Source organism: Hemitrygon akajei, chromosome 8, assembly GCF_048418815.1.
Source record: "Hemitrygon akajei chromosome 8, sHemAka1.3, whole genome shotgun sequence".
In the NCBI taxonomy this organism is placed as follows: Eukaryota; Metazoa; Chordata; class Chondrichthyes; order Myliobatiformes; family Dasyatidae; genus Hemitrygon; species Hemitrygon akajei.
Genome location: NC_133131.1, coordinates 173,310,243 through 173,321,821, shown reverse-complemented (window position 1 = coordinate 173,321,821; position 11,579 = coordinate 173,310,243). Strand labels below are relative to the sequence as shown.

Here is an 11,579-nt window from a genome sequence, read left to right as displayed (position 1 = left end):
CCCTTTGGCTCAGAAGGGCAGGGAAAGGAAGATGATGGCAGCAGTGATAGGGGATTCAATAGTTAAAGGAATAGATAGGTGATTCTGTGGATGCGAAAAAGAAACAAAGATGGTAGTTTGCCTCCCAGGTGCCAGGGTTCATGTTTCTGATCACGTCCACAATATCCTGAAATGGGAAGGAGTACAGCCAGAGGTCATGGTACATACTGATACCAACAACATAGGTAGAAAAAGGTAGGAAGTCCTGAAAACAGACTACAAGGAGTTAGGAAGGAAGTTGAGAAGCAGGACCTCAAACGTAGTAATCTCGGGATTACCGCCTGTGTCACACAACAGTGAGTATAGGAATAGGGTGAGCTGGAGGATAAATGTGTGACTGAGGGATTGGAGCAGGGGGCAGGGATTCAGAAGGACGGGTTGCACTTGAATCCGAGGGGGACCAATATCCTGGCGGGGAGGTTTGCTAAGGCTACTGGGGAGGGTTTAAACTAGAGTTGCAGGGGAGTGGGAACTGAAGTGAAGTGGCAGAGGATGGGGAGGTTGGAGCACAAGTAGAGTCAGCTTGTAGGGTGTCTGTGAGGAAGGATCAGCAGATGTTAGCACAAAGATGCACTCAGCCTGACGGTTTGAGATGTGTCTATTTTAATGCAAGAAGTATCATAAACAAGGCAGATGAGCTTAGAGCATGTATCAATACGTGGAACTATGACGTTGTGGTAATTACAGAGACTTGGATGTCTCAAGGACAGGAATGGCTGCTGAGTGTGCCAGGCTTTAGATGCTTCAGAAAGAACAGAGAGGGAGCAGAGGAGGTGGGGGAATGGCATTGCTAATTAGGGATAGTTTCACGGCTGCAGAAAAGGAGGATGTCATGGAGGGATTGTCTACTGAGTCAGTGTGGGTGGAAGTCAGAAACAGGAAAGGGGCAATATCTCTACTGGGTGCTTTTTATAGACACCCCCCAGTCGTAACAGGAACATCGAGGAGCAGATTTGGAGGCAGATTCTGGAATGGTGCAATCATGATAGGGTTGTTGTGATGGGAGATTTTAACTTTCCTTATGTTGATTGGCATCTCCTTAGCACAAGGGGTTTGTTTAAATGGGGTGGGGTCTGTTAGGTGTGTAGGAAGGTTTCCCGACACAATATGTAGATAAGCCAACTAGAGGAGAGGCTGTACTTGATCTGGTATTGGAAAATGAACCTGGTCAGTGGGAGAGCGTTTTGGAGGTAGTGATCACAACTCTATCACCCAACACTGGAGAAAGATAGGAACACACAATTTGGGAAAACATTTAATTGGGATGGGAGAAATATGATGCTGTCAGGCAGGAACCTGGGAGCATGAATTGGGAGCAGATGTTCTCAGGGAAATGTACGGCAGAAATGTGGCAAATGTTCAGGGACATAGGGTCTTTAAAGAGCCTCAGGCACATGGAGCTTGGAAAAATAGAGGGCAATGCGCTAGGGGAATTCAAGGCAGTTTCTAGAGTACTGTAGGTTAGATGGTTGGCACAACATTGTGGGCTGAAGGGCCTGTAATGTGCTGTAGATTTCTATGTTCTATGTACAGCACAAAAGCAGGCCCTTTGGCCCATCTATTCTGTGCCAAGCTATTACTCTTCCTTGTCCAATCCACCTGCACCTAGACAGAGTCGTACTCCCAGGCAAACTGAGTGGAAAAAGCCTGTTTGTACTTACCCTAACTATACCACTCATAATTTTGTATACCCCTATCAAATCTCCCCTCATTCTCTTGCACTCCAGGGAATAAAATCCTTTCCTTTTCAATCTTTCCCTATAACTCTGTCTTCAGTGGTGGGGAAGTTGTTGGAGAAGATTGTTAACTCTACCATCCTTTCCCTGCCTCAATGGAACATACTTATGCAGAACGCCATGTCCTGAAGCCACAGCTGCACCCTTGAAAAATGTTTCTATACTCCTTCAATCTTTTTGCTATCTGTCCCTGTAGGGAGGTGACCAGAACTACACCCAATACTCCAAATTAGGCCTCACCAACATCTTATACAACTTCAACACAACATCCCATCTCCTGTACTCAACCTAGGCAGAGGTATCTTCAGAAGTGTGAGTTGAACACAACAGCCACTCCACACACAAGACACGTACACAAATTACCGCCAACCAATACTTTTTCTCAGTCTTCAATTCCAGTCAGCAAGATGAGAAACTTTATTTCAAGTTTAATTATCACTTAACCATACATGAATACGGCCAAACGAAACAGCGTTCTTCCGGGGCCAAGGTGTAAGACACACTACCAACAGCACACAGCACAGAAAAATAATAATCTAGCCCAAGTGTCTGAGTGGCATGACTGCCGATTGTTGTTACGCTGAGTGAATACCGGATCCGGAGCAGCACTGACGAGAGGGACCAGCCCGATTCCAGCAGTGACAGTACTAACCGGAGCAGCTGGTTGGAGCGGTGCCACGAAGGTACAGATCAGCCAGTAATCTGTGCTTATATAAAGAATCTTTGGTCTTGGTGGAGTGGACTCCATGTTTAGCATCTTTGGGCACAGTTGTCCCAGAGTGTGTACTCCAACCAAATTGCATTCTCTCCACATACTCCAATGCGACGGGCGTCCACCATGTACATGAACCAGTCCAAGGAGCGCCAAAGGCAGGGACCCAGAACTGACTCGATGGGCTGAATGGCCTGGCCTTTGATAAGCCCACCTGTCACCTAGGGCCAGTGGCAGAGCTGAGACATTTTGTTCTGAAGTATTGGTGGCACCTCTGATGGGGAATCAGGGGAGACAGAACATGAACGAGGTGCAGACTGGCCCGTCACTTCACCCACCCACCCACACACACACCTACACACACACACACACACACACCACACACACCTACACACACACACACACACACACACACACACACACACACACACACACACACACACACACACACACCACACACACACACACCACACACACCTACACACACACACACACACACACACACACACCTACACACACACACACACACACACACCACACACACACCTACACACACACACACACACACACACACACACACACACACACACACACACACACACACACACACACACACACACACACACACACACACCATTTCATTCCCCCACATACACCCTGACCAATGCACATGCATATAGACAGACAGACAGACACAAAGACACCCCCAAACACACACATGCATACAGACAGACACACTGCTATCCACACAGACTCCTCCCGGCCAGATCTCGTCAGCTTTCCAATGCCCATCACGGGGACGGAAATGACTGCGCTGCTCGGCTACACTGACCACCGGCGCTGGGCTGGGCAGAGGTGGGAGGAGGATAGAACGAATGAGATGGCGTCTTCTCTCCGGACTGGGCCGTCTCCCGCACTGCCAACTACTCGCTACGTCCATCTGCCTGCCCTCCCCTCAGGGTAACCCCACTGAATCTCCTGCCCATTTCCCCTGTAACTGGTGGATCTGGGGAGAGGAGTGACCGCCAGGGTCAGCTCGCTGAGGGGGTCCGCTGTTACCGTGTCGTTGCTCCCTGTGACCCCCCCCCCCCCCGCCCTTGTCCGCTGGCTCTTGGCTCAGGCTGGGCACTGCGTGTTACAGGGGTCTCCGGCACGAAAGAGGCTGTAGACGCTGACCAGCGGGAACATGGTGAGAGCGCCAAGCGCGGAACCGATCTGCACCACGACACCGCACCACACCAGGGCAGCGTGGCCCTCGTCCCGCAAGATCAGCCCGATTATCACCTTCACGTAGGACAGGGTCCCCACGAACACCACCCAGGATAGCACCTGGCGGGGAGAGAACAGGAGGAGAGGGAGAGAGTGAGGGGGAGGAGGAGGGGAGGGGGAGGGGGAAGGGGAGTGGAGGGGGGAGAAAGACGGGAAGGGAGAGGGAGTGAGAGGACAAGGAAAAGGGGGAGAGAGAGAGAGAGAAAAGGATGATTAGACCAGATGCACTGAATTTCCTCTGTCACGGGAACTGGGACTGGACACGGGACTGTAGTGGTTAGCATAGGACTATTTCAACGCCAGTGAACAGGGTTCAATTCCTGCCGCGGCCTGTTAGAAGTTTGTATAATCCGTGGCCGTGTGGATTTCTTCCGGCTGCCCCAGTGTCCTCCCACATCCCAAAGATGTACAGCTTCTTAATCCCTGGCCATGCCATGTTGGCACAGACCTTGCCAGGTCTCAAGGACTTCAGTTATTGAGAAAGGTTGGGCAGGTTGAGATTTTATTCCTCGGAGCGTGGGAGACTGACCGGTGACCTTACAGGGGTGTATAACATCACAAGGAGTATAGATGCCTCCAAGGGAGCCACAACCTTGCTGTGGTTTGGAAGCTTCTGTGCCTCGATGACCCGGAGAGCGATGCTGGCTGGAGTCAGGCCTTTCTGCTTTGCCTCTTGGTAGGGTCATCCATGCCAAACGGGTCAAAGGGTAGAGGCCGGGCTAAGAGTAGTCCACCGTCCACCGGGTTCGGGGGATCAGATGCGATGAACACCAGCAGGGATGGAGGACCTTCATTGCCAGCAGTGTAATGGGCAGTAGGAAGAGCATAGGAAAGTTGAATGCCCACAGACCTTTTCTCAGGATTGGGGAATCAAGAACTCGTGGGCAGCAAATCATACAGATAAGACATTCTGCAGATGCTGGAAATCCAGAGTAACACACAAAATGCTGGAGGAACTCAACAGTTCAGGCAGCACTTATGGAGGGGAATAAACAGTCGACATTTCAGGCTAGAATGCCACGGAGACCAGGTTACTGGCGCTGAGTACGGGTCCGTGGTGCAGAAGGGAGATTCTGTGGAGGTGAACGGGACAGCAGGATGGTATGTTGCCTCCCAGGTGTCAGGGTCAGGGACGTCTCAGATGCGTCCGCAGCATTTTAGAGAGCAGCCAGATATATCGGTACAGACTGCTACAAATGACATAGGAAGGGAAAACAATGAGGTCCTGCAAGAGAGAGTTTAGAGAACTGAGAAGCAGGGCCTCCTTTGATTGAAATTTCTGGGTTGCTGCCTGTGCCACGTGCCAGTGAGGGTAGAAACAGGGTGATCTGGCAGATTAATACGTGGCTGAGAATCTGGTGCAGGGGGCAGGGCTTCAGGTTCTTGGAACATTGGGATCTCTTCTGGGGGGAGGTATGATCTGTACAAAAGTGACGGGTTGCACCTGAACCCGAGGGGGACCAATATTTTCGTGGGTAGGCTTGGGGAGGGTTTAAACTAATTTGGCAGGGGTGGGAACTAGAGTGAAAGGACCCAGGGTAGGACGGATGGTAAAAGAACAAAGATAGTGTGCAGTCAGACTGTCAGGAAGGGCAGGCAAACGATAGGTCAAAATTTTAGCCAGCAGGGTGAGAATCAGTGCATTAGGCATGCAGAATAAAAAAGGGTAGTAAATACCCTTTTAAACCCTTTTAAATACCAAAGTGTTATATCTCAATGCATGGAGTTTAAGAAATAAGGTGGATGATTTTTTTTGCACTTTTAGATTGCCAGGTATGATGTTGTGGCCATCACTGAATCGTGGCTGAAGGATGGTTGTAGTTGGGAGCAGAATGTCCAAAGTTACACGTTGTATCGGAGGGATGGGAAGGTAGTTTGAGGGAATGGCGTGGCTCTTTTGGTAAAGAACGGCATCAAATCATTAGAAAGGTGTGACATAGGATCAGAAGATGTTGAATCCTTGTGGTTTGAGTTAAGCAACTGCAAGGGTAAAAATAACCTTATGGCTGTTATATACAGGCCTCCCCACAATAGCACTGATCACAATGTGATTGACCGCAACATGAAATTTGATATGGAGGAAGTAAAGTCTGACATAGCAGTAAGGGAGATTACAGTGGTATGAGAGAGGAGATGGCCAAAGTAAATTGGAAGAAGCTGCTGATGGGGATGTCAGCAGAGCAGCAATGGCGTGAGTTTCTGGGAAAAATGACCAATGTGCAGGATAGTTAAGAGGCATTGACCGTCTGGATAGACAGGGGCTTTTTCCCAGGGCTGAAATGGTTGCCACAAGAGGGCACAGGTTTAAGGTGCTTGGGAGTAGGTACAGAGGAGATGTCAGGGGTAAGTTTTTTTACTCAGAGAGTGGTGAGTGCATGGAATGGGCTGCCAGCGATGGTGGTGGAGATGGATACGATAGGGTCTTTTAAGAGACTTTTGGATAGGTACATGGAGCTTAGAAAAATAGAGGGCTCTGGATAAGTCTAGTAATTTCTAAGGTAGGGACATGTTCGGCACAACTTTGTGGGCCGAAGGGCCTGTATTGTGCTGTAGGTTTTCTATATTTCTGTGTATTCCAAAAACAAAGGAAAAGTCAAATGGCAAAATAGTACAACCGGGGCTGACAAGGGAGGTCAAAGCTAATGTAAAAGCCAAAGAGAGGGCATACAACAAAGCAAAAATTAGCAGGAAGATGGAGGACTGGGAAACTTTAAAAACCCTACAGAGAGCAACTAGAAGAATCATTAGAAGGGAAAAGATGAGAGTGGATATAAGACTGCTAGAAAATGAGGCTGGAGATGGCAGATGAACTAAATGAGTATTTTGCATCAGTCTTCACCGTGGAAGACACGAACAGTGTGCCAGACATTGAAGGATGTGAGGGAAGAGAAGTGATTGCAGTTACACTTACAAGGGAAAAGGTGCTGAAAGACCTAAGGGTACGTAAGTCTCCTGGACCAGATGAACTGCACACGAGGGTTCTGAAAGAGGTAGTGGTAGAGATTGTGGAGGCATTAGTAATGATCTTTTAAAAACCATTAGACTCTGGCAAGGTGCCAGAGGACTGGAAAACTGCAAATGTCACTCCACTCTTTCAGAAAGGAGGAAGGCAGCAGAAAGGAAATTATAGACCAGTTAGCCTGAACTCAGTGGTGGGAAGACGCTGGAGTCAATTGTTAAGGATGAGGTTATGGAGTACTTGGTGACACAGGACAAGATAGGACAATGTCAGCATGGTTTTCTTAAGGGAAAATTTTGCCTGTTGAACCAAGGATATTACAAGTAGGATAGATAAAGGGGATGCAGTGGATGTTGTATATTTGGACTTTCAGAAGGCCTTTAACAAGGTGCCACACATGAGGCTGCTTACCAAGTTAAGACCCATGGTATTACAGGAAAGTTACTTTCTGTAGTAGGAGGCAGCGAGTGAGAATAAAAGGATCCTCTTCTGGTTGGCTGCCAATGACTAGTGGTGTTTTGCAGGAGTCAGTGTTGGAACCACTTCTTTTTATGCTGTATATAAATGATTTAGATGATGGCTTTGTTGCCAAGTTTTCAAACGATACGAAGACTGATGGAGGGGCAGGTAGTGTTGATGAAACAGATAGGCTGAAGAAAGACTTAGACAGATTAGGAAATTTCTAGAGGTCTAGAATACAAGATCTGGTTTGTGATGATAAGGCACTGGTGAGGCCTCACCTTGAGTATTGTGAACAGCTTTGAGCCCCTCATCTAAGAAGAGATGTGCTGGCATTAGAGAGGGTTCAGAAGAGGTTCACAAGGATGATTCCAGGAATGAAAGGGTTATCATACGAGGAACATTTGATGGCTCCGGGTCTGTACTCGCTGGAATTTAGAAGGATAAAGGGGGATCTCATTGAAACCTTTCGAATGTTGAAAGGCCTCAACAGAGTAGATATGGAAAGGATGTTTCCCATGGTGGGGGAGTCTAGGACAAGAGGGCACAGCCTCAGAGTAGGGGGACGCCCTTCCAAAACAAAGATGCGAGGAAATTTCTTTAGCCAAAGGGTGGTGAATTTGTGGAATTTGTTACCACATACAGCTAGAATCCAAGTCGCTGGGTGTACTTAAGGCAGAGATTGATAGGTTCTTGATTGAACACAGCATCAATGTTATGGGGAGAAGGATGGGGAATGGGGTTGAGGAGGGGAAAGAAAGAATTGAATGTCAGAGCAGACTCATTGGGCTAAATGGCCTAATTCTGCCTCTATGCCTTAAGGCATAAGTTTTAGATGAGAGGGGAGAGATTTAAAGAGGATCTGAGGGGCAACTTTGTCACCAAGAGGGTGGTCAGTAGCTGTGGTGAGCTGGCTGAGGCAGGTAGAGTAACAACAACATAAGACATTTGGACAAGCACACAGATAGGGAGGTTGAGAGAGTTACTGGCCAAATGCAGACAAGTGGGATTAGTGCAAATGGAAATCTTGGTCAGCATGGACTACATGGACCAAAGGGCCTGCTTCTGTGTTGCAGGATCTGGTGGGAAGATTTTCAGTGGATCTCTTGCCTTTCCAGGCTACTCTACATCATCGGAAATAGATTCAACAGAATCGGGGCTCACTCTCTGTAGAGTGGGCTAGAACTGGTGTCAGCTACATAGACAGGAGTAGGGTGAGGCCAGGAAGCAAGGGTAGACAGATCACTGAGGGGCTGGTGGGGTATGGGGATGAGGAAGATGTTTACTCACAATGAGGGCAGTGCCAGCCCTGGAGTGGACCAGCCATGGGCAAGGACTCAGGACGGCCATGCCCATGATGTATGATCCCACTGCTGTGCCGCCAACCGTCAGGAAGGCCATCAACTTTAGAGACCTGGGTAGGAAAAGACAAAGGGTCAACTAGAGGAACATCAAAGTACCCAGGCCAACCAGCCAACCCAGAGAGGTGCCAATGAGTGCAGCTCCACTGGACCCAGCTCACTAAGATGCAATGCTGAGGTTTTCTGAGACATTGGCCAGACCACACTTGGAGGATCGTGAGCTGTCTCCGGCCTCTTATCTAAGAAAGGATGTGCTGGCATTGGAGAGAGTCAAGATGAGGTTCACAAGAATGAATCGGGGAACAAAAGGGTTAAAGTATGAAGAAAGTTTGATGGCTTTGGGCCTGTATTCATTGGAGTTTAGAAGAATGGGGAGGGATTTGGTCTATGGGATTAATGGATTTGTGGCTAAATTTGCCAATGATACAAAGATAGGTGGAGGAGCAGGTAGTGTTCAGGAAACAAAGGGCCCACAGAGAGACTTAGGTAGTTTAAGGGAATGGGCAAAGAAGTGACAAATGAAATACAATGTTGGAAAGTGTATGGTCATACACTTTGGTGGAAGAAATAAATGGGCAGACTATTATTTAGATGGGGAGAGAATTCAAAATGCAGAGATGCAAAGGGACTTGGGAGTCCTTGTGCAAGATACCCTAAAGGTTAACCTCCAGATTGAGTCGGTGGTGAAGAAGGTGAATCCAATGTTGGCATTCATTTCTAGAGGTATAGAATATAGGAGCAGGGATGTGATATTGAGGCTCTATAAGGCACTCGTGAGACCACACTTGGAGTATTGTGTGCAGTTTTGGGCTCCTTAATTTAGAAAGGATATACTGACATTGGAGAGGGTTCGGAAAAGATTCATGAGAATGATTCCAGGAATGAAAGGGTTACCGTATGAGGAATATCTGGCAGCTCTTGGGCTGTATTCCCTGGAGTTCAGGAGAATGAGAGGGAGATCTCATAGAAACATTCCAAATGTTAGAAGGCCTGAAGAGATTAGATATGGCAAAGTTATTTCCCATGGTAGGGGAGTCTAAGACAAGAGGGCACGACTTCAGGATTGAACAGTACCCATTTAGAACTGAGATGCAGAGAAATTACTTTAGTCAGAGGGTGGTAAATCTGTGGAATTTGTTGCCACGAGTGGCTGTGGAGGCCAAGTCATTGGGTGTATTTAAGGTAGAGATAGATAGGTTCTTGATTAGCCAGAGCATCAAAGAGTATGGGGAGAAGGCAGGGGAGTGGGGATGACTGGAAGAATTGGATCAGCTCATGATTGAATGGTGGAGCAGACTCGATGGGCTGAAAGGCCTACTTCTGATCCTATATCTTATGGTCTTAGGGATCTTATTGAAACTTTTCGAACATTGAAAGGCCTAGACAGAGTAGACATGGAGAGGATGGTTCCTATAGTGGGGCAGTCTAGGGTCAGATGGCACAGCCTCAGAATAGAGGGATGTACCTTTACAACAGAGATGAGGAGGAATTTCTTTAACCAGAAGGTGGTGAATCTGTGGAATTCATTGCTACAGACGGCTGTGGAGACCAAGTCATTGAGTGTATTGAAAGTGGAGGTTGATAGGTTTTTGATTAGTCAGAGTGTCAGAGGTTACAGGGAGAAGGAAGAGGATGGGGTTTGATACAGATAATAAATTAGCTATGATCGAATGGCAGAGCAGACTTGATGGGTTGAATGGCCTAATTCTGTTTCAATGTCTTATGGTCAGTGTGGGCACCCTCATCCCGACTCAATGCCCCAGGGGGAACGTGGGAAGCAGGAATGAGTGGTTGCCTCATTCTGTTTAATACAGGATGATCAATAAAGCATGTGGAATGCTTCAGTTTATTAGTCAGGGAGTTGCTGCATGTAGCAACTTTATAAAACTCTAGGTAGGCCACATCTGGAGTATTGTATACAGTTCTGGCAGCTACACTACAGGAAAGTTGTGGAGACTTTGGAGAGAGTGCAAAAGAGGTTTACCAGGACATTGCCTGGATTAGAGGGCATAAACTGGAAAAGCTGGGGCTGTTTTCTCTGCAGTGGTAGAGGCTGAGTAAAGACTTAAGGAGGTTTATAAAATTAGAGGGTTAATAAGATAAAGGGTTAATAAGGGCATGCCACGTTGGCGCCAGCAGTGTGGAGACACTTGTGGACTGCCCCCAGCAAAATCATCACTGATTTAAAATAATTTGATGCAAATAATGCATTTCTCTGTAAGCTTCAATGTTTTGATGTATTGTACATGTGACAAATAAAGCTAATCTTCATCTAATCTTTAAAAACGGGCATACACAATCAGTATCTTTTTTTTCCCAGGGTCAAAAAATTTAAGAGGGACATGCATTTAAGGAGATGGGTGTAAGATCTAATGGGATGTGCGCGCACGTTTTTTTGTAGAAACACATGGAGTTGTGGGTGTCTGGAATGGTGGTGAAGGCAGACACAATAGACACATTCAAGAGGCTCAACGGCGCATGAAAAGAAAGACATTGGAAGGATATGTAAATTTTGCAACCATAAGCGATTTGTTTAGTCAGGCATTTTCATTACTAGCTTAATAGACTTCGCACAACATTGTAGGCCAAAGTCTGTACTGTAGTGTGGGACAGGAGCAGACTCCTGCAGTTCTGCGGCTCAGCCACCAGCCGGCAGCAGTGAGCTGCAGTTCTGTATTGATGAACACAAGCAATTGCTGGAAATCCAGATCGACACTACGGGTCAGGCAGCATCTATGGAGGGGAATAAACAGTCGACACTTTGGGCCAAGACCCTTCATCAGGACTTGAATGGAAGGGGTAAAAAGCCATTATAAGAAGGTGGGGAGAGGAAAGAGTACAAGCTGGAAGGTGAGACCAGATGAAGGGGAAGGTGAGTGTGATGATAGGAGAAACTGGGAGGAGAGAATGTGAGAAACCACAGCCTCCTCTACACGGCCCCCACTCTCTACATCCTCCTGCCACCCCTCACACACCCTATTCCTCCCCATCCGGGCCTCCCTCTTCCTCCCTATGCTTCACACACCCTCCTACCCCACACCTCT

The 11,579-nt window shown here is 47.6% G+C and overlaps 1 protein-coding gene and 1 long non-coding RNA gene across 9 annotated transcripts in view; both read right to left on the bottom strand.

Moving 5' to 3' along the window:
• Positions 1-2,151: 2,151 nt before the first annotated feature.
• LOC140732447 (uncharacterized) lies at positions 2,152-2,981 on the bottom strand. The gene is made up of 2 exons (XR_012100080.1): positions 2,948-2,981; positions 2,152-2,841 (listed from the first exon to the last, which is right to left on the bottom strand). It is a non-coding gene; the product is annotated as an uncharacterized lncRNA (long non-coding RNA).
• Positions 2,982-3,004: 23 nt separating this feature from the next.
• slc52a3-2a (solute carrier family 52 member 3-2a) overlaps positions 3,005-11,579 on the bottom strand; it is a 37,096-nt gene continuing 28,521 nt past the window's right edge. For 6 of the 8 annotated variants that reach the window (XM_073055115.1, XM_073055116.1, XM_073055114.1 and 3 more), the window contains exons 3-4: positions 8,465-8,588; positions 3,006-3,816 (exon numbers count right to left, since the gene is read on the bottom strand). In XM_073055115.1, coding sequence (XP_072911216.1) covers positions 3,604-3,816; positions 8,465-8,588 — 337 coding nt within the window. In that variant the 3' untranslated portion in view covers positions 3,006-3,603. Of the gene's footprint in view, positions 3,817-8,464; positions 8,589-11,579 lie in introns of all 8 variants that reach the window. The other 2 variants (XM_073055111.1, XM_073055112.1) reach the window with 1 other exon arrangement.